Below are 21,960 nucleotides of genomic sequence, written 5' to 3'. Positions count from 1 at the left end.
TATCAAGTTTCATTTGCACCTCCGCACGAAGATGGACAATCCAATTCGTAGACTCTGGGGCTGGTCACTTTCATGGAGATCCTTGAGAATAATTATGATTTGTGCTCTTCTGTCGTCGCCCGCGAAACCAGGGGTGTTTTATTTGCCTCTTGAGCCCACTCGATCATACAGAGTTTCTCGAGTTCTCTGAGGATCACCGCCTTGTGGGCATGACTGGATTTGACAAGGACAGTACTGTATGTCAGGAACTCCTCGTCAGAACCAATGTCGTTGAAATGGCTCGAGACGTCGTCTTCGATAGTTGCAGCTTGTGATCTTTTATCAGTATTGGACTGGCGTGCAACTTAAAGGCGGCCAGTTCCATCAGAGTCATCATCACGATCATCTTCCTGGTCTGGCATGTAGTCATCATCCACACCATAGTTGACAGTTCTCAGGATAGATCACTGAAGCTCGCACGGCTAAAGAAGGCAGTTTTGGCTGCCATACGCCAGGAGAGATCGGGATCTGCTTCTTGAACTTGGTTCTTATGAACTGCGACCGAGATCTTCAAATGAGATCGATAAAGACTTAGTCAGCCTCGGGACTGAAAGAGTCATCAATAATGGTACGAACATCGACGAGTGACTTGGGAAGTTCAGCGGCTGTAACCTTATCCAACAAGTACTGGTATTTGTTCTTCTGCGAAGCATAAGCTGTGAGGACAAGAACCGAAGCTCTTCGCGACGCGTCTCGCACATGGATGGGATTTGCCTGTGGAAAACTGGATAATCAGCTGGATGACGAAGTTGGCGTAGCCCTCATTGTAGTATGAGGTGCCACAGACTGTCTCCGAACAGCTGCCGGGGCGAATTAGGATGGTGGATGACTTGGTATGGAAGCGTACAAATTGTTTGTCTACCCAGTTCATGAAGATTCGAGTGGCCGGGGTGTTGCTACGATTCGCCAATGTCATTTGGTCGCCCCAGGGGAGGAAAGAAAACACAGGACCTCGATCCTACGGGACGTTGAAATAGCCGACCAAATGAATCGATCCTAAGTAATAATAAGACTTAGGGTAATATAGCCTAAGTTTAGGATGACTTTTGCTAAGTTTATTTTGACCCCCCACAGTAAGGTTCGCTGTTTTCTTGCCCCCTGAGGTCGCGGTAGAACATGTTCTGAGCCAATTCATGTGAGTGGACGTATGCACGGTAGTTTCGGCGCAATCGGAAATGAATTTGTCCTGCGTTCTCCATTCGATGGAAGAGGATGGTCTTTCTCTGTAGAGAGATGACTGCTTTGAAATCCTGCTGGTCGACGGTAACAGCGATGGGCGGGAGTTGTTGGATATCACCGATGTATATGGAGCAAGCAAATTGCCACTGAGCCTGCACTGCGAGTGACAAGTTTTCGGCCAGCTGGGCAGCTTCGACGACAGCATTAAAAGTCTCGCCCTCCTTGACTAGCAGACACAGAGCGTCCCAAACCCACGAGCGCAACTAGGGAACACAGCCTTGAAGCCCTTTTGGTCAGTAGTCAATCGGGGGTGGGGGTTGGGGGGTGCTGGGCAGTTTGGTGGAGATGTTAACAAGTGAGAGGCGTCAACACCTCACGGATATTGAAGTTGCGAAGAGGAAGGAACTCTTCATAAAACGATAAAAGGGCTTTGCTTGTTTCTAGGTAGCCAGTTTTCACAAAGACAATCTCATCCTAATACCCCGACGGCCATCAAAAGGATCAATTTGATGTCGTGGCATAGTCATAACCAGCAACACACCTCCCCACAAACACAAAAGTATGCAAGGAGGAAACATTCTTAGTATATAATCCAGGGGGTCCTCTCCATCTGACTTCATCTTAGCAAGTTTCGGAGCATTTTATATATACATATACATTATTCATTCTGCTTGACTATCATCAGCTCGCCAACCACCCGCCCAATAAGGAGAAATGGCCATATTAGAAGAGAAATGTCTGCAAGCATTCGTTGAAACAGCCACTGAGCCTATCTACCATCTCCTCAAGGGCCTATCTACCAAGGCTGTTATCGATCTACTAGATCAGCCTCCTTCTGTTCAACGTGCAACGACTGCTGAGACACTGGCGGTAGAGCTTCGACGCCAGACATGGGAAGACGATCACGTCTGGTACAGACGTCTGAGCACTTGGGTTCGTGAGAATTCCACCATGGCCGTCTCTGAGGCTCGCTCGGATAGAGGACATGCGTTTCTCGCAATTGCTCTGCCCCTCCCTCCCGGTACGCATTCCAACCTGGCGGTCTACTATCTGCATACCGGTAGACAGGTCAACTGGCCCCCAGGCTTCTCGAAGCCCTACCTACCTAGACTTCCAAATGAGGACTTTGATACCATCTGGGCAAATCCACAATTTCCTCAATGGTCTGTTTACTGCCGGCTATGATGACAAGGAAACCAAGACCCAGGTTCCTGCGACTATTGCCGTGCCAAATCATCCTGGAATTGAGGTCAATTTGTACCACCGCCCTGATGATACAACAGCGCGTACCGAGTGCGATGCGATCACCAACATCAATGCTCGCGCTGAAGCAGTTGATGAGACTGTTGTTGGTGGCTTCTGGAAGTGTAGTCATAACTTCCACTGAGCCTCAGATACTTAACTTTCACATCAGGTTTCCTGGCCTCACTCGTGCTTACCTTGAAGGAAAATTTGATGATGAGGTTAAAACTCTAGTGGAAAGCCTCAAGGAGACTCCATATGGTTACCTATGCGTTTGTCACTGGTGGTCCTGACTCAGGAAAGACTACCACTGCCATGAAGCTCGTAACTGCTATCGTTTCTGGCGGTGTTGGCGAGACTCGGCAGCATGAACCCAAGCTCACTGTTTGCTGTTGAGTCTGATCCTGTTACCTCCGACAAGCCTGAGTCTGTCACCTCCGATAAGCCTGAGTCCACTGGCTGGTTGGACGTCGATGATGACGACACGTGCTCAGAAGCTTCCTTCTGTTCAGCTGTCTCTCACCTGGCTGTTGGTCCTGGTGCTGATAAACTTGAACAGGATCACATCACTAGCGCTCATTCATTTGACATCTGTGATGACACCACTCTGCCGTCGAGCTACCGCGTCCTTCCGACCGGGAGTCGCCGTGACCTCGAGTGTGGGTTGTACGCTCTAATCGAAAGAATGCCACACCAAACTCAATTGATGGCCTTCGGTCTATTGTCGATAGCCCAGACTATACCCAGATTATGGCAATTTCTCAGGGGAGCGGCTCATCCAATATGACGGGTATGGACTTTCTTTCGGTCCCAAACTCTGGAGCGAACATGAAGGCCGCCTCCCACTCCAGCCCGCGGTTATGATTGATGAGAATCGGCCTGCCTCAATGTCCATCTTCGCATCGCCGATTCAAGACCGCTCCGAGCAAACCTACAAAGAGCAAGTTTTGGTTGTCTGCCGACCATTCCCCCCCACCAATTTCCGAAATCTGTTGACCGGTCACAGCGAGACCTCCAATCTTTGGGATTGGAGACAATGTTCGAGCCCTCGTCACATCGTTGTTGAGCACCACAACCCCAACGTCGGTCGGGGCAAATGCTTTCGCTAAGGGTGAGTCTTAGGATGAGCCTTAGGATAAACTTATCATAAACTTATCATAAACCTATAATGAACTTATGATGAGTCTTATGATAAACTTATGCTCCCGCAGTTTACCACCCGGGTAATCTTTCCTCACACATCTGATCCTATCTAGGTACTGCAAGGTCACATATTTCTCTTTTGTCAAATTCGAGCCAAACCCCTATATATAATCTACAGCGGTACTGCTTTCTCTCATTTTCAATTCCTTTTTTCTGGAGGAATAAACTGAGCAGCAGCTGTATCCGAACCAAGCATGCACCGCCATCCCCCATCATTTCCATCAGGAACATACAGTACGTCAGATGCCGAGACTGGACGAAGCAGAGACACAATGTTCGAATAGCTTCGCCAAAGCAACGCAGCACCCCAAAACGCCTTAAGATGCCATATTACGATAACCAGTGCGTGCATTCGGATGTGATGTATGAGAGTTCCTCGCCGGTCGTCAATTACACCCTCCCCTGAGGAAGTCCTCAGGGGTTGACGGCCGGATTTTTTTATACACCTGCTAACAGCCGCCAGCTGCCCAACAGTGTCACACACCGAAGCCTTCAGCATTCTCTCACCTTCACGTTGCCTGAGCACCGCGTTGTTTAAAACCGCGTTCCTCTTGCTTCTTCGCCTCTCCTCTTCTCCTCACCCGCGCATCATCATCGCTCGCGTTTATATATAATTTCACAACGCAAATCTTTACTGTGCATCACTATCACTCTGCTTTACTCTATAATCACTCTATAACCACTCTGTTTTACTCTGCTTCAGCATCTGATGTCAACCGCTCGTGATTCTCTCGCGATGTTCCGATGTATCACTATCCCCCTCCTCCCGAGGATCCGGAGATGAAAGCCGCGTGTCTCCAGGCAATTATGAGAGACGATCTCATGGATCATTGCCGCCGTCCAAGCTTCAATATATACAACTCACAAAAAACTGTGTGTTGAGCGCCAAAAAGATCGGAGATCTGATTGTGCAGATTGTCAAAGACGCACGTCAAAAAATTCGAGTTCCACAGACTGGCTGCAAGCGACGTATGTCTGTATGTGCTGTGCTCATGGAACACCCATCCTTCGAAAAGCCTCTCAGACCTGCCCTGCATGGACTTGATATCGGCCGGTTGACCGAGAACAAGAAACAACGAAACCACGTTCAGCATGAAGGCTCAAGCCACTGGCTGGTTCCATCTTCTCCTCAGTGTTCATGGCCAGCTCCTCCCTGGCTTCCATGCTGGTACCGTCGCACGCTTTGGTGTCGGACCTTGTGCTGGCCTAGTTGTGCATCTTGATATCACAGTCGGAAATTATCGTCAGCCACACACGCATTTCAAGTTCACCATCCGCCATGGTCGTCGATCTGTGCCTTTCATGGACCTGATCGTCCCTCTTGACTACATTGTTGCTGCGATCCCCCTCAACAGCATCGATGCGGATGACATTAACTCTCTCGCACACTTCTGCATGTTGAATGCTATGGACATCTCAGAGTTCGCGAACCATGTCAAGGATTTCGATACTCTTGGTGAAAAGCTGAAGAATTTGCCAACCACATCCACTTGATAGCCGAGAAAGTGCGCAGTCTTCGGATCGATGTTGACTGGTCAAAGCTCTTTGTCATCGATAGCTTGGAGTTCAAGCGCAACATCAAACGGTACCCTTCTACCACGCACAACATCACTTTTGCTGTGAGTAGCCAGCTCAAGAAAAGCATGGGGCTCCTTAAGGCATGGTTCTTCCAGGAAGTAACATTCAATCGCACTTGGCCCGATATTCTTGCCAATCTCAATCAGTTCAAGAACCCATACGCAGATTACCTCGTGGATACGCGTTTCGGTTATCGGGACCTGACATACAAGAACGTGGGTGGGATCGACCCTGACGAGTGACCCGGTCCCAACAAGGCCTCGACCTACTTCATGGGTGCCGAGCATCGCACTGTTGCCTTGCTAGCTGGTGCCGCCGCCGAAGAGCAAGAGATGGTTGATAATCGTGCACTCGCACTTCTTGATACACCTATCCTAGCTGTGGTCTGGCCGGATATCTTCTCTTCGTGGGAACCACAGGACGATGATCTTGAAGTTTATGGCATCTTATTTTTACCATTCTCCATACTATCTCTAGGTGACGAGAAGCAGGGGGTGACGAGAAGCTCCTACCCTGACTCAAACTGTGAGGGTGCTATCAGGGGCGAGGCGATCGCGATACTTGGCTTCCATGAAGAATGTGGCACTAGATCCGACATCGGACGTGCTTTTGACAATTCAGGATCAGCGTAATATGCGACTCAGTGAGCGGTTCTGATAACATCGGCAGGGGGACTATTAAAGATCTTTCATAGTGAATATATACACTGTCGAAGAAAGCAAAGATTCTGTATGGTTTAGAAGATGTAGTCCAAATGGTTAAATTTAAGTATGCGTTGATTTTACAAAGCGTTAGCTATTCTTTTCCACCATTCACATGTTAAAAAATACTCAACTTGTTGTCCGATTTCATATCGGCAATTCTGTTTACCTCGTTGATTGTATGCGCCACGTAACCCAAACACATCACTCGGATACTGCAAGATACACACGATCATATTTGTCACGCAAGATAATTCATTAATATTTCATTAAAGAAATGCTGCTATACATATCCATAAATCATCATTAAGCCCTCAGTTCCTATTTACAGACCCCGGTGAGTCTCCTGGTGAGTGCTGCTGTGCCGTCGGCTATGATCGCTGTGAGGATCATCATGAGCGATCTCAGTGGGAACATGCTTTTGCAGGACAGAAGGAGGAACCTGTGTAGCATCGGTGGGATCCCGGCCGGCGAAGTTGTTGCTGTTGGAGAAAATTGGTGTCAAAAAAAAGGAGTCGTTGCAGGGGGTACCGGGACAGGTCGCTGGAAAGACTTACGACTGCTGGAAAGTCTTCTCCTGGCCAACTGTTTTGCTACCGTCAAGGTCGCTATCCACACGAGGATCAAGTTTGTTGGCCATGTCGCTAGAATGTGGTCCCGCGGTTTTCGGAGCAGGACCAGGGCCGGTGCCGGCGGTAGAACCGTATGTACCGGTAGAGCCAGTTCCGCCCAAGCCGGTGTGGGTGCCAGTGTGGGTGCCGGTGTGAGTGCCGGTGTGAGTGCCAGTGGGGCCGTGAGCGCCAGCACCGTGGCTGGAGAAGCCTGAAGTGCCAGTAGTTGTCTGGCCATAAGTGCCAGTGCTGCCGCCGAGACCGCCCTGGTGGCCGTGGGTGTTGGAACCGCCAAGTCGTCGAGATCCGTCAAGATCACTATCCACCTTCGGATCAAGCTTGTTGGCCATATCACTGGAATGGGGTCCAGCAGTGTTACCAGGACCAGTGCTGTAACCAGCAGATGTACCACCAATGCCACCATGAGCACCTGCGCCGTGGCTTGAAAGACCCGAAGTTCCAGTAGCAGTCTGTCCATAAGTGTTGGAACCACCAACACGTCGTGAACCGTCAAGATCGCTGTCCACCTTTGGGTCAGCCGCATTGGCAAGGCGGCTTCCGTGTGGTCCCGCGGTGCCTTCGGGAAGCCCTGAAGAATGAGAGCCAAGGCCGCCAGCAGTGGTATGGCCAGGCAGGTTCTCAGTGCGTCCGGTGGTGTGACCAGGCATGTTCTCAGAGTAGGTAGAGCCTCCAGTCAAGCCACCAGCTGTGCCAGTGTTGTGGGTGGAAGATCCCAGGCCACCAGCGGTTGTAGTGCCATGGTTCGCACGATGGTCTCCAGCAGGGTGCTCGTGGGACTTGTCCTTGTCGGAATGGATAGCGTCCTTGACTTTGTTGATGAGACCAGACATGATGAATGTAGTTTTTAAGTAGTTGTTCTGAAGTGATTGGGTATCTTGAAGATGGTGTGTGGAAGTTGAGTCAGAGTGAAGATGCTTTGGGTATCTTTGAATGCTGTTGTTTGATGATGAGAAGAAAAGATAGTTTCGAGGAGAGATCCGGTGAATCTTATATAGTTGAAGATTGTCATCCCGGGAGCCTCAATCTCGATGCCATCCTCAGCAAACCTGGCAGGCCCAAACTCTTTCGATCCTCAGATCTCGCTCGGCCTGTCTCGTCGTTCCTCTCTCCTCTCTCGCTTCACCCCTCCACCGACCTCATTCTGCGTCATAGCATTTACTCCGATCTTTGGAGGAGTCTAGCCCTGAGCTTGGCGACGATTGGTGAAGGCTTGTTTGCAGGGACAATCTAACGTCATGCCACGCGAGATATGACGTTGACGACTCGTAGGGCAGAAGCACCAGAGGAAGAAAGCTAGGAAAGCAACAAACGTAACAAGCATCGAACATCGGATTTCCTGCTCTTCCAATGCGCCAAGCTCATGTTGTGGAGCAGGAGACGGGATGTGAAAAGGGAATGACGAAGGGGCTCCGTGGCTTGAAAGTGAGATCTACAAGAAGATGATGCAAAGCTAGAGCCTGTGGCGTGTGGCGTGTATCATGGCTGTGATGCGTGGCGTCAGCTACCCCGGAAGGTGACAGAAAACGGCGAGATCTAGCGACACTTTTAGCGCGGTTCACGGTGGAAGCGAGCTCTGGTGTTTTTTGTCCAGACAGGCCACCCCCAGCTCTCAAACCAAGCTACCCCGCGCTCACAGGTTCAAAGTTGGCAGCTGGTCCCACTAGCCACCAAGGCAACCTACTACCTACCTTACCTTGAGCAAAATGACGCCAAGAGAAAGGCCGTTTTTCCGGTCCAACGAGACAAAGAAATCGACTTATGACAGCATTGATGCCTCTCCGGGCCTTGAATCCGCTGGGCCAAGAGCTTTCTTTCTGGCCAAGGCCGCTCTAGAACCTCTGTGACACGGCTAAAACCAGGATCACGAGGTCCCACAGCGACGGGAATATCCAGCGCTGAGTCGTGCAGACGAAGGAAGCTCTGTTATGCGGGATGCTTGCTTGCCATGGTGGCTTTTGTTCCTGTTCGCCAGTTTTCCGATAGACATGTGTTCTGGCAGTGCGGCTTGTAGTCAACCTCGTACCCTGCCCCTGTGCCTAGGACGGGACTAGGGTTATTTCTGGTCGTAGATCTCGATGATCATGGAAACAAGACGGACAGTAACAGTTGACGCGGTTAGGCACGTCTCCTGCGTGATAATCAGGTCGGCCAGAGGATGATCAAACGGGTAAGAAGAGGCTTGTGACCAAATCTCACCCATCCCATGTATGGACTGTATGGTAGGTGCCGTATACTGTGCTGCGCGTACAATATGGATAACAGACATCAGGGACTTCAAATCAGATTCCATCGTCCATTTTTAGTTGCAGATCATGACACTGTTCTCCATTGATCCATATTTGAAATCTTCTTTGCATTCGTACAAATGACGTCGAAATACATCAAAAGCATCCAATTATTGCAGTCTCATCCACTACAATACCAAATGTACCCACGTTGATCGACTAGTACATAGACGAGACAAAGATAGCAGCAAAGTATACATTAATTAATTTCAGTCAGTACCTAAGTAATAAGTGAGCACAGTATGGACTTGTTGTGGCCATCAATCGTATCAAAGGGTATCCAGATCCGCTCAGCTTCACATTGCTTACTTTGCCTTGTCCAACGCCAAGTTCCAACTCAAACAACAACAAAAAGAAAAACAAGGAAATCATCCACCCATCTCACGTATTAGTTCCCACCCGACACGGCATTTCGGAATGTTCCACGCAATCCAATCATGTCACCAAGGCCAACAAATCGCCAACTGATATCTTGCTCTGCCTCACTAGCAGTAGCCAGTAACCCTACCCTCCCGGAGGTTCTTCAGCACAGCTGGTGTGCTTCACACCTAACTGCATCTGCCCTTAGACACGGCTGCGGAACCAGGGGCCCCGGCGGCGGTTATGGTGAGCCGCCTCAGCACGGGCAACGGTACGCTCACGTCGGCGCACCCAGAAGAAGCCCACGAGAGCCGAAACAAGCCAGAGAAGTGCCGACAGGAAGCTAAAGGCGATCACGGCCTTGGTCTTCCCACACTGATCTCCGTGAACTGGATGCACATTGTCCCAGTCAAATACACGGCCGCAAGAGTTTCCAATGAGCTTTTTGAGTGCCGTTAGTGCATGTACAACTACCGAGAGTAGAGTAGAGTATCAAACAAGGCTGTGACTTACATCGACGAGCAGACCAAAGACGATCCACCAGTTGATGGACATGAAGATGTCCAGAGGCCAGTGAACAAAAGTGCTCGAGAATGGAATGAGGAGCAGCAGAGAGAACAATATTCCCAGCGCGGCAACGACTTCAGTGTAGATGAACCGGCCGAGCTGCCATGAGCTTGCGCCGCGGGCATTGTGCAGGTATTCGCCATTGACGCCTGCAACGATGGCTGCAAATACCAGCTCTGCAGCACGCAGAATCAAGCTGACGACACGATCGAGAGCCATGGCTACTTTGTAGGAGGGGTTTGATGTAGAAGGGTTGTAATACTCTGCTCGAAGTTGAGGTTTATGCTGTTCTATCTGTATTCTCCTCACAAGCAGCAGCCTTGGGACGAGGCTCCTTATTTATCTAGATACTAGATATCTAGCAATTCAGCAATACAACTCACGGGTCTCTCTACCACATGACGATGACGCCCCTCCCTCGACAGAAAATTAAATCCAATGAAGCCTGTTTGAGACCGTTTCCTTGGCTCTGAAGCTCTTTGACACGTCTACCGTGGCTCATAACAGGTCACCAGCACAACGAGTTGCCAGATGAGGTCATGCGGACCAGGCTTCAGCTAAGGTGTGGTGAGTGTGAACATCTGCCGTTCGACAGTCCTCACCTTGTATCGCAGCCCGACAAGGACCACTTCTCTGTTCTGAAACAAAAATGATGTCGCAGGCCAAGGCCCTTTTTTTTTCCTTTTTTTTTTTCAGCCCGACTGGGCAATTACTGAGCTTCTGAGTCTTGGAAGAAATCATAGCTTCAGGTGCCGAGATGCCGCCAATCGTGCCACGCATCATGCCAAGAGGGCTACCCTTGAGCCGCTTGCATCGTCCAAGGCTCTTATTTCGTGACGACCTCACGAATAAACCAGAATTTGGTGATTCAGTAGAACCTTGACGTTGCCTAACCCCATGCAACCTCTAGGCTGACGAAACGATCATAACTTTCAAGAGTCTGTTGCTGATCGGTAGCGCCTTGACTTATCATAGCTAGACAAGCTGTATACGACGTGACGCTGTTTGAACGGAACCACAAGCCTGTTTTCTGTACTTGGACGTTTCGAATGCTTCGTCGTTGGTGATGGGGTGACGACAGATATGAGGCTCGTAGTTTTCTAGCATGATTGGGCAATGCTCCATGTAATGAAATCAGTGTGCTTACAACCAACTTGTATAATGAGGCGACACTGAGAGAGGATACATTGGCTGTTCTTGTTCTCTCCCACACTTTAATGAGACAGATGGATGTCTCATGAACCGAAACTGTAGAGTAGGTTTCACTTTGGTTCCAGATTTAACCGTCAGTCATGTGCTTGCCTGCATTCCTCACAACTATTTTAGCCAGAACAATCACGAAGGCTTTAGACTTGAGGGTATACAAACCACTATAGTAACTTGCAAACCGTTTTTATTTGAAAACAATGCCACCATTGATCGTTTGCCATGATCCCCCCCATGCGCAGGTTATTCACAATTCAACGTGACTGAAAGGTGTCATACTAATAAGGTCGCCCGCTTAATAATCACATGAGCGAGTCCTACCCTACACATAGGTAGGTAGGCAGGCACCGAGCATCGCAGACTCGCCGCCAGGTACTATGATTTGACTCACCAAACCAACACTTTCACCGAGCATCTCACTCCCCTCACCATGCTCTCGTCATAATGTCCTCTTCCATCCCACAAGCTTTATGGAACGCCCGGATTCCGCTGCACATAACCCATCCAGCCTCACCGACAACGCCTTTCATCACTAGTATTCCGCGCTTCAGCTACCTGGCTCTTCTCATCCCAAGACTGTCGGTTTTCTTCAACTCGCCCTGCTCCAGTTTCCACTTTGAAGATGTACAGTTGAGGAACCTGGCTGTGGGATTGCTGGTAGACCTGTATCAACCCCGCCTGCCGTGGAGGTTGACCGTGAATGATGGAGTGGGCTGGGATATTGCGGATACTTTTCTCAACTGCGTGAAGGAGGTGAGTTTCATATGCTACACGAGAGCCTGCAGCCAAATACATGTTCTTGGTGTGTGTTCGCATCGGAAATCTGGAATTGCTCATCTCACAATAACGCAGAGCTGACTCGCTAAGGCTGACTTCATCCGCAATGGCAATGCAAACCAAATCATGAAAATGTCAAAAGACAACACCACCCAACTTTGGAACGCCGTCATAGACAATGACCAAACGTCCTTCAACCGTATCAATAACCATCTACTCAACGCACCAACAGCACTCAAACATGTCCCCATTCGCGTCTACATCCCTACCACCGCCTCGGACTCATCGTCACAAGCGTCTTCCGAGCAGGCCACCTTCAAAGTCATCCAGTCTCTTGTCCCAGCGACAGGTTCAGACCGCCGCCCTAAAATCCTGGGCCAGGCTCTCAAAGAGATGTTGCCAGGGCTATTCCCAAGCAGCCGAGATCCTATTCTCGCCAAGGTGGTGATGCACGGAGCTGGGGTACCATTTGATGCACCCTTAGAGGAGCTGATGCGGGAAGCCTCATACCCCGACGGATGGATATGCCTGGTTGTTATTGTGCTGTGATGGATACTGGGCTCCTTTAGCGAATAGGGCATATGAGTGGCGTTGGGGACTGTCCTTATCATTGGCTCTGCAGCGTATATCACTAGCTTCCAGAACCGTATTTGCGACATGTTAGACTTCGTCTTTGATACCATATTTTGGGCACTTGAAAATCTACTAACACACAGAGGCGCAGGCTCGGACATGATAACTACACTACGTAAAGGTGATCTTCTTGCCCATAAGACTTCTGTATGCATCGTCGACAGCCTTTCTCTTCTTCTGTTTAGCCTCCTCTTCCTCATGCATCTCTTCTTCCGCGGCGACATCCTCAGGTCCAGGTATTTGGGGTGCCCAAGCTCGAATTTTCCCATCCATGTGGGAGCTATATACGGCCCCAACCGAGTTGCCGCCACCCATAATAGGACCAACTGGGCGTCCCGTCCCCCCTGATGCGCGCCAAACTATACTAGTGATTCTGTTTCTTCCCATCTCGCCCCCTCGTGGCCTTATAGGGTTCGTCACGCCCGGGCTCCGGAGCCGTGTCACAATATGGCCATCATGAAGATCGAGGATAAGAATTTCCTGATCATTTGGCCAGAATAGAAGACTATTGCCACTTGTGAGATGCGCCGGAGAAACCAAAATACTTGCTGTCTTCGCGTGTTGATTCTGAATAAGAGAGCCAAAACTGGCGAGAGTATTAGCCCCCGTGGCGGCGTCCCAAACACGAATGCGACGGTCGAGACCAGCTGAGATGATGTATTTCCCATCGTCGGTCCACTGCAAACCATTTACTGCATCATCGTGCGCCTGTGCCGAGGCACGGAAGTGTGGGATCTGACTGGAATCCATCCCTGTGGCACTGAGATGTTTCATTTTGTGAACGATTCCCAATGAATCTTCCTGGTCGAGCAGCGCCACAACACCACCAGAACGACGAATGTCCCATATTCTGACTTTCCCATCTGCGTGGCCACTGACAAGAACATGCTCGTGGCGCGGACTCCATGCAGTTGACAAAACAGGGCCGCCATGTGCTACAAGAGCTTGTACAGCGGACCCTGATTTCAAATCCACCAGCCGAACTGCTGGGTTTTGCGTGGCACACGCCACAATAAGATGATCTGCTACAGGGCTGGTGGAGTGTGAATAGATAGTTGCGTTCAGGTCAAAGGTAGCCGATAGAGTGCAACGCTGAGTCGCCCATAGCTTCAGCTTCTTGTCGTAAGAACTTGAAAGAAAAGCATCCGGATCGAAAGGATAAAAGGCAACGTGAGTGACACCATGACTATGCCCAAGAGAAGACCCCTCTCTCGTGGACCTGGCTATGCTGCTCACGGGGCGGAAAGTGTGCAACTTGTTGGGGTTTTCAGCGTCTTCCAAATTCCAGACCTTGATGCCTCCTTCGGCCCCCCCAGAGAGGAGGATACGTCCATCGAACTTCTCAAGGGCGAGTGTGTTAACGCCTGCGCCATGTGCTCTTAAATTGTGCACACGCTCGCCTACATCCGTAGGGCTATGCCTGGACGTTCTCTCGCCATTGAAGCGGTGCTGAGGAGCTGGCGCAAAAGAACGTAGGAGTTCAGAAGTGATGGACCGAGTAAAGTCTTGATGGCGGAGATCGCCCGTTTCACGAGCGAGAAGGTTGGACTGCATTCATCTGTGCCAGGGCAATGACAGTTTGAAGACAATTTTCAAATTGAATTATAAACCAAAACAATGTAAGGCACTGAACAACGGCAGTAATCTCAATCTTGCAGCTTGTGGAATGTGGTTTCAGCCTGGAGCCGGTGGTGATGTCAGCTGCAAGGCGTGCTTGTTTGAAGGGACCACTCGCTACTACCTACTTAGGCACCTACCCTATCTCTACCCCACAATTGACCACCCAAACTTTCCATCTTCATTAGGTAGGTAGCCTCAACTTAACATTGACAACAAGCATCAAACTGTCTAGGTACCTGACCTTTCGAACTCGTTATCCATTCCGCTCTGATCTTCTATTGTACCTCACTCAACATCCTTGACATTGCGCAACAAACAATGCTTCTGTGCGCATATCTCGAGTGTCTGAGAATCTCGATATTTTTTTCACCCTGAAACAGTAGAGAGCAACAGATCAAACATCAACCTCCAACCTCCAACCTAGCTTTTCATTGCACATCATGGACATCTCAAAGAACGACTCACGTATAGCATCTTTACATCAAAGTGGCGTCTCCTCCAACCGAGATCCTGTGGCTACCGAGCAGGATCCCAGCAAGGGATCAAAACGCAGACATGCAACTGTCTATGATGCTGTAGCGGGTATTAAGCTCTCCTATGATCGTCCGATTTGAAGCTCACATAACCCAGGCAAAGTCTCACATGACCAAGGTCCCGTAATGGAACCGGAAGAGTTACAGTATACACCTCGTCGCCCCAAGGCAATCAGATACTCCACAAAGGATATCCCTTTAGCTCCTGACGAAATCCTATTCAGGCGGAAAGATGCACCCGTGCGTTACTTGGAGCACGACATCTATTACGCTCATGAAAATGACCTCCCCTGTGGAGGACAGGGTGTCCTGCCAGATAGTGACCTCCTCAAAGCCATTCACGCTTACACCAGTGCCTTCTACAGCGTCAGAAACCGCGAGCGCCAACCTCCGGAGAGCCGAAACATTACTGAACGGAGCATGGATGAGACAGCTCTCTTGGCATTTGGTATCCTCCTAGAGGAAGCTGGCAAGGAGGTCCTTGGTCGACGAGGCGACCTAGTCTTCACTGAGGGTGCAGATGACGGTCCTGTCGACGCATACGAGCCAGTCCAAGATGAGACCCGGCTCGTTGGGCATCATGACATCTCCTTGCGGGGACGTCCTAAGCGGCGAAAGATCGCCGAAAGTGACGCTGAATGACACGGGGTTATTCTCCAACATTGAACGACTGTACAGCTTGAGGGGGCGGTGTGGGCCATCATTTGCATACCATGTTTGTCCAAGCTCTCCAAGGGGGGAGTTTGCCTGGACGACAAACCCCGTTAGGGAACGCATTTTCAGATAGTATCACCTGTTGCACCAGACAACGGGCATATATGGATGGATGGCGTTGCAAGTCTGAGCTTGAAGCTTGGATTTTACCAAAACTCTGACAAACGAACCGGAAAGTCGTGCACTTTGCAATCACTTAACCTCAGTGGTGGAATAAACATAGCGTATTCATACTTGCTTATACCGGCAGCTGGCATATACCTCGCGTCAATTGTCAGCCAAAGACACGAAACATGGGGCTGGCCTATCAACTTCCCTTCTCACCTACCTATAGCTGCGTAACTATGGCGGCATGGGCAGGTAGCATCGGTTTGGTTACACAAAAGATAACGTCAACAGCTCACATTGGGAAGGCGATGAGCTTTCGCGAACAGGATCATCATACACCCGAGTCGCATCTTCGCGCCGAGGAACCGACTTGTGCAAAGGGGCCTTGTTTGAAGAGGCAAAATGGCCTTGAAGTACGAGACGACGCATGGGTGACATTAGGAAATCTTTGATCACAACTGTCACGCAACTATGCCACCCAGACCAGGATAGGCGAAACCCCGAAGAAAAATGGATATCAGGAGCAGATTCGTTATTTCGACCTTTGCCTTGCAGGTTCAGCCGTCAGTTACGAAATGAAAGAATCATTATCGTGTTCCAGCCTGACTAGGCTTGCTGGCATGAACCAGATTCTTGGGTAACGCGATTGTAGCTTCCAGTTTCTTTGATTGCTGCCTATTTATGAAGCTGCCTTTTTCATACCAGATCTACCAGATGCTGAATCCATCGGCCCATCCCCAGACCTACAGTTCAGCCTGAAGCTCAGTGGAACAGCTTGGCAGTCATCACGCTGGCAGAACTGGCCCCCCAGCAACGAAATTTCCGTTTCAGAAAATGGAAGTCAGTCAATCTTATCAAGATGTCTCGTCGATCCGTTCGCATTACTGGAACAAAGTATCCCTGTCGTGAAATTCGACATACGTACCAGCACTTCGTCGTCACCGATTGTTTCCTAACCTCCGGCCGCAAACGCCAATTGAAATCAATAGAGCAAAAGGACCGACTGCCAACGACATCTTTGTGACGATGTTCTTGTACTCAACGGCCGCAGTCGTTGTACATAGTACAGCCAAATTAACTCTTGAACTTATAGACCGAAGAGACAGGTCATCTTGACCCTGAACGTGAAACAAAAAGAGGCAATCTACTTCCGCCTCGGCCAAGAACGGTACGTGGAACGAAGTAAGCCTCAGCTTTCAGAGTACCTAGCACAGACCTTTTATCGGCGACTTCAACGCTTGACGATGATGATGTAGAATTGACCTCAAAGGAGCGATATCATAGGGCTGTCGAGGTCGAGTCTAGTTGCTCAGGTTATCTCGGAGAAGGTTTCGCGAGGCTATGATGTTTCTCAATCTCGACATGATGATATACACTGTTGTGAACAAAAGACCAGCTCATTTTACGCTCATGCGCCCGGCAAAGCTTCTGGGCCAAGGTCCTCAAAAGCTATTACATAGGTACTTGTACACTTCCCAACCCCTCCAGCTCATGATCGGCATAAAGTTTTTCTTTTCCTGTGTATTGGATGCTAAGGACTCTGGAACTGGAACTGGAACTGGAACTGGTGCGTGCACTGCGTGTATCAGCTAGCAAGCCTCAATCCCATCAACAAGATAAACACGAATCATCTAGAGGCCATCAGCAGAAGGTCGCTTTCAGTATGGTTCGGATCACACGAATGGCTTGCGACAGAGTGCTATCGCTATCATATCATCATGGTCTCTTCAATCTCGGTTCGTGGCACTAGGTTCAGCGACATAGCCAGAAACGGTGAAAACAGCCGCGTTGTGGGCTGCTGGCGCGCCACGCGACCTCACCCGAGATCCTTGACCATGTATGTATGTATGTGTGTATGTGTGTGTGTAAGCCATGCCATGAACACTGCTGTAGCTGTTCGCTCATGCTCCGGACACTGAAATGGGTGGTACAGGTATCATAGCCAGGACTTCGTATAGCTGTGACGAGTTAAATGGCAGGAAACAAAAGGCGGCCGAAGTAAGGTAGCATACGATCAATCTGGCCCTGCAACCTTGGCCTGGCTACGTCGTCGCGTGGTCCGTGTGGACTGATATGGCATCTCATCTTACTCTTACTCTTGCTATCTGTTTCGTTGTTGAGCACGAACACACAGAGACGCACACGCTGAAGCACATCGTTGCAAAATCTGCGCTTGAAGTATAGACATCAGGATTCAGCAGCGAGCGTCTACCCTCATGTGTTGATATGTTTTGGTTGATAGAACGATCTTGACCTTGGTCCACCGCTCGGACCCTTCTAGATGGCCTGATATCAATCTCTCGTCCCGCGCTATTGCGCCCTCTACTGGCATCAGTTTGCACGTGTTAGGCATTATCTCAGGGTCATGTGGTTGCTGATCATAACAACGCGATGTACGGAGTAATGTACTCCGCTATGCAACTTTTGTGACTGGTGCCAACGATATACTTTCCCCGCATCGGTGTGTAAATTGTCTCTCGTGACTTGCAGTAACATGGTGCGGGTGATGATACATATACTTGCAAGTCAACCGTGGAGCATACATAGTATGAAATATCGTACCTCAGCCAGAGTGCATATGGCGATTGAGATCCGCGTCCCAGTATCTGTCCCCCTCCATAAGCATGGCGTCGGGTACCTGGACTGATAGCACCCGTCTATTATAGTGGCATGGTTCGTCTTATTTGACTCTGAGACATGGTTTTGCCTTTATCCAAGTATTGATACTAGATTCCAGGTGAGAGTCCCTAGCAAGGAAATCTACCGGCGGCACAGGAAACTCCGTTCACGCTTTCGGATTATGAGCTCCATTTCAACCATGATTTGGAGCTCCGGTTACATATTGGCGCACGATAACATAACCTCGTTGGGTTGTATAGAAAGCAACTCAGCCCTAGTATTATACTGATATACTAGTAATTGATGACCTGCATATCGCGTAGGGTAGTGAACTTGTGAACACATTCTGTAGCTGAGATACTGGGACCTAGGTAGGCAAGTGTATTTCAGCCATTGATGTTTCAGCGCTTGGAGTAAGCCAGATCAATGCTACATGAGAACTGGGGTTGCTATTGCCATACCTACTTAGACAGATGCATCTGAGGGGTTATCATAATGGAAGCTGGATCACCGTCGAACTGTGATGATTCTATGTACAAGCTAGGTTATACGGAGTTAGTCTTGATGCCCGGCTGATAACTGAAGGCGTCAATACATACCAGGAGTGTATTCGGGGTGGCTGAACAAAGTCGATAGGTCACAATAAAAGTGCGTCTTCTAGAACAACGAAGAAAAGACGGTGCAATGCGCCTAATAGCTGCTATCACTGGAATAGGTATGGGTTTGCGAACCTATGTCGTAGCCATGAAATGTAGGGTAACAACGTAGACTTGAAAACTGTGGGGGCCACCAACACCAAGAGACCACACACAACTCGCATTGTAAACAAGCCCCCCAACGTTACCCCCAATAACGATTCAGGTTTATTTACCAGCCAAGAGGAACAACTGGTGATTGATGAGTGTTGAGTGGTGAACACTGGTAAATCCCACACGCGGCGCGGAGCCATCTTGGGCCTGGCGGCCGAGCAAGGAAGACAATGACATGCTGAAGCGACGACGTACGTCTACTGTCACCGACGACATGGACACGGCACCTGCAATGTCTCAGCCTTCAGCGGCTTGAATGGGTCTCGATTCGATTCAAGAATTGGCCGCCCCCTGCTTTGCTGAGTTTCAAGCAAGGGCAGCGAAGCTCCAAGAAGGTTTCAGGGCAACCAAGAATAACACATAGGAATAAGCGAGGTGTCATTAAGTTGTCGGAGGATCATCTGTAATCTGTATCTCTACGTTACTCTGTCATAGAAATGAACGAGCTTCACGAAACGGCTAGACTAGCATATCCTGATTGGCGTAAGGGAGAGAGAGAGAGGGAGAGAGACAAGTAAATGTGGTGCGTGGCTCGTCGTCTGAAGAAAGATTTGCCCCTATGGGGATACTTTTAGATCCAATACGACTGGGGATCACCGTCTTGCACTTGTTTTGTTCTAGCGCTGCTCCATTACTGCACCGCGAGTATCTACGACACGATGTGATGGCTTTAAGTGAACAAGGCCAGTCTACTACTATGTAGCGTACGGACGGAAAGTGAAGAAGCCGATTCCGCGTCCGCACCGGCCCGCAGGCGGCTCCGAGCCTCTTAAACTTTCAAGTTGTGAACTGTGTTGTGTTTAATAACCTCCGGGTCACTTGGAGACGCCGACGAGCCGCGACTGACTCGTTGCCGTGGTCTTTTTGCTTTTTCCTCCAGTCGTTTTCTACCCCCTGTTGCTGCGCAGTCGGTGACGGCTCTGAGAGGTCAGCTTGACCCAGTTCCATGTTGTCGGTGCCCGTCGTGGTTTGTCGGTGTGTGGTGGCTTGTCTCATTCTAGACTACACCCACGTACGTCTACATATGTAACTGTACCCACTACGTGCGCCTATGGTACCGTACCGTATCGCACCGCCTCTCGAACCTTACAGTAAGGTAGAGTGAGTCCCCTACAGTAGAGACGTTACTGGTTTAGACATACTGACTAATGAGTTCACAATCATGTCCGCTCAGCAGTGTAGGGACTCACTCCTATGTACGGTTACCCATGTCTGGAGCGATCCCCCCTGCATCGCTTCACTGCATTCGCATACACATGACGTCGCATTCAGCGACGCCAACGTTCCCAGACGAACCCCAAGGGAGTTATTGATCCATTAGCGTCGTCCCGACGATCTGGAAAGCTCTGAAGAGAGGAGGTCATCTCCCACCGTTTTCAACCAGGGTTTGACACCTGAGCTCGCCAACGACTGGGTTGATGGCAAATTGCCAGCAACCTTGGTAACCAGTAATAATTAATCGTGACATGAGTTTAGGTATGTACTTCGCTCCTCTGTGGGCTATCATTCTGATTATTGACACCCCTCTGACGTCGCCCAAGCCTTAAGCAATTGACATTGAGATCGATGCTACAAAGGCAGCACAGTAAAGAACATCAAATCTCTAGACTAATGGTTCGACGGTGACATGAACTTGATCTAATACCTGAGAAGCAGCGCTGGACCAATTGGGGATTCCAAGCGGATGATATACCGAAGACAGGCAGAAAAGCTGGTGTGACATTTCAATAGAGGGATCGTAACACATAATACGGAGTAGTAGTGGCGTTCAAGAAAACTAGGTATTCCATCGAGTTGAACTAAGCCCACACCCTTCTCCATGCTGACCATGATTGGGTTTTGGAAGCATGGAGACGGGAGTGTTCCTGAGCATATGTATGTATGTCCTTTTTGGTGCGATATCGAATTTGTGTCTTGTTTGACGAGAGGCAAATGTTGGGCATGAATGTCCACCTAGCGCAGATGCTATGTACAACCAGCTTGTCCGACAGGCTCACTGACGAAAGTACCATGAATGCCAGTAGGCGACGTTACAGTAAGGGCTTTGCTATCCAGGGGGGATCAATCCCAGGCCCTGTGCCATGCAAGGTACAGGTAGTGATACATCAGTACTTGGCTGTGGGATGATTCTCTCCAGATGTACATACGTGCGATCTCCTCGGCCGATTTGACAGCCAGGTCGAGGCTATTACGGAGCAAGCGGTCTTGAGTCGTTCGGCGAGTCAGATCCAGCGCGCCTTTGAGCCGGCGGTAACATGTAGTCTACATACTGTATCTGTTCATCGACAAAACCTATCCTCCCTTGATGAACCCGTGTACAGTCAGGGATGTCCCAAAAGAAACACACAAAAACTTAGCAATAGTTGTACCAAGCCTCATGCACCTCATGTGCAGGAAACTATGGATACTGCCCTTACACACTACAGACTGATTGCCTTTTCCAGTAGTATCGGGCAGCCGGCGAAGGGTCCATTAGTGAACTATGTGCATCCGTCCCCAGTTGCTAATGGGGCCTTGGTAGATGGAGATAAGACAGTCCGATGTTCCAGAAGCTTTTTTGTGGCTAGGGGACAGATGGTCCATGAATTAGTAGGTAAGTGATATTAACCATGTGAATATGCCCTGAGTCTCTGCTTGTCCAGCCACATGGATGCCCTACTTGGGGACGATTGAAATTGAAAGAACATTAGGGCAAGATAACGCATGATCACGTATATGTATGTAGGTATGGTCCTACGGAGAAAGCCAATTTTGGGTGCATCGTGCTCCATGCGTATAAATCTACCTGTGACGATAGATGGGTCCACTGGCCGAGGAAGAGATTCACCGTATCCATCCATCCGTCCATCCAACCATACATACTGGTAGGTGAAGGGCACAAGCAAGAAGCGGTGACGACCATTGCTTCATCGTGACCAAGTATTCATGCGTCGAGAGGAGCGTCAATCTTGTTAGTTGCGCATTAGCTGGCGACTTAGGTCACCCCAAGCCCATCATTATCTCACTTTGTCGGTCAGCACGAGAGCATAGAAGCTGAGGATTGTGCTTCGACTTCCATTCGTGGCTTGGCTTTGGAAGCGAAGCAAGAACAGGAATAAAGTGGCAGGCTGGTAATTGAAAAAAATCTACGGAGGTTAGGCCAAAAAGTCTTTACC

The 21,960-nt window shown here is 49.5% G+C and overlaps 8 protein-coding genes across 8 annotated transcripts; 5 read left to right on the top strand and 3 right to left on the bottom strand.

The window, feature by feature from the left end:
* Positions 1–1,932: 1,932 nt before the first annotated feature.
* FMAN_07635 (uncharacterized protein) lies at positions 1,933–2,605 on the top strand (the record flags this gene model as incomplete). The annotated part of the gene is made up of 2 exons (XM_041831281.1): positions 1,933–2,239; positions 2,283–2,605. The coding sequence occupies 2 exons, from the start codon at positions 1,933–1,935 to the stop codon at positions 2,603–2,605; spliced, it is 630 nt and encodes a 209-aa protein (XP_041681861.1).
* A 222-nt stretch (positions 2,606–2,827) lies between these two features.
* FMAN_07634 (uncharacterized protein) lies at positions 2,828–3,569 on the top strand (the record flags this gene model as incomplete). Its single annotated transcript, XM_041831280.1, has 2 exons — positions 2,828–3,126; positions 3,197–3,569. 2 exons carry the CDS (start codon positions 2,828–2,830, stop codon positions 3,567–3,569), a joined length of 672 nt encoding a protein of 223 aa, XP_041681860.1.
* Positions 3,570–4,755: 1,186 nt separating this feature from the next.
* FMAN_07633 (uncharacterized protein) lies at positions 4,756–5,873 on the top strand (the record flags this gene model as incomplete). Its single annotated transcript, XM_041831279.1, has 3 exons — positions 4,756–5,119; positions 5,170–5,456; positions 5,499–5,873. 3 exons carry the CDS (start codon positions 4,756–4,758, stop codon positions 5,871–5,873), a joined length of 1,026 nt encoding a protein of 341 aa, XP_041681859.1.
* Positions 5,874–6,267: 394 nt separating this feature from the next.
* FMAN_07632 (uncharacterized protein) lies at positions 6,268–7,404 on the bottom strand (the record flags this gene model as incomplete). The annotated part of the gene is made up of 2 exons (XM_041831278.1): positions 6,268–6,424; positions 6,500–7,404. The coding sequence occupies 2 exons, from the start codon at positions 7,402–7,404 to the stop codon at positions 6,268–6,270; spliced, it is 1,062 nt and encodes a 353-aa protein (XP_041681858.1).
* A 2,019-nt stretch (positions 7,405–9,423) lies between these two features.
* FMAN_07631 (uncharacterized protein) lies at positions 9,424–10,005 on the bottom strand (the record flags this gene model as incomplete). Its single annotated transcript, XM_041831277.1, has 2 exons — positions 9,424–9,660; positions 9,733–10,005. 2 exons carry the CDS (start codon positions 10,003–10,005, stop codon positions 9,424–9,426), a joined length of 510 nt encoding a protein of 169 aa, XP_041681857.1.
* Positions 10,006–11,436: 1,431 nt separating this feature from the next.
* Positions 11,437–12,318, top strand: FMAN_07630 (putative Autophagy protein 5; the record flags this gene model as incomplete). Its single annotated transcript, XM_041831276.1, has 2 exons — positions 11,437–11,745; positions 11,860–12,318. The coding sequence occupies 2 exons, from the start codon at positions 11,437–11,439 to the stop codon at positions 12,316–12,318; spliced, it is 768 nt and encodes a 255-aa protein (XP_041681856.1).
* A 195-nt stretch (positions 12,319–12,513) lies between these two features.
* On the bottom strand, positions 12,514–13,956 carry FMAN_07629 (uncharacterized protein; the record flags this gene model as incomplete). Its single annotated transcript, XM_041831275.1, has 1 exon — positions 12,514–13,956. One exon carries the CDS (start codon positions 13,954–13,956, stop codon positions 12,514–12,516), a length of 1,443 nt encoding a protein of 480 aa, XP_041681855.1.
* Positions 13,957–14,462: 506 nt separating this feature from the next.
* FMAN_07628 (uncharacterized protein) lies at positions 14,463–15,197 on the top strand (the record flags this gene model as incomplete). Its single annotated transcript, XM_041831273.1, has 2 exons — positions 14,463–14,604; positions 14,653–15,197. The coding sequence occupies 2 exons, from the start codon at positions 14,463–14,465 to the stop codon at positions 15,195–15,197; spliced, it is 687 nt and encodes a 228-aa protein (XP_041681854.1).
* Positions 15,198–21,960: the final 6,763 nt, after the last annotated feature.

This window comes from Fusarium mangiferae (genome assembly GCF_900044065.1).
Source record: "Fusarium mangiferae strain MRC7560 genome assembly, contig: FMAN_scaffold005, whole genome shotgun sequence".
NCBI classification, from domain to species: Eukaryota; Fungi; Ascomycota; class Sordariomycetes; order Hypocreales; family Nectriaceae; genus Fusarium; species Fusarium mangiferae.
Note: the sequence above shows the minus strand (reverse complement) of the source record. Positions and strands in the feature narration are given on the sequence as shown.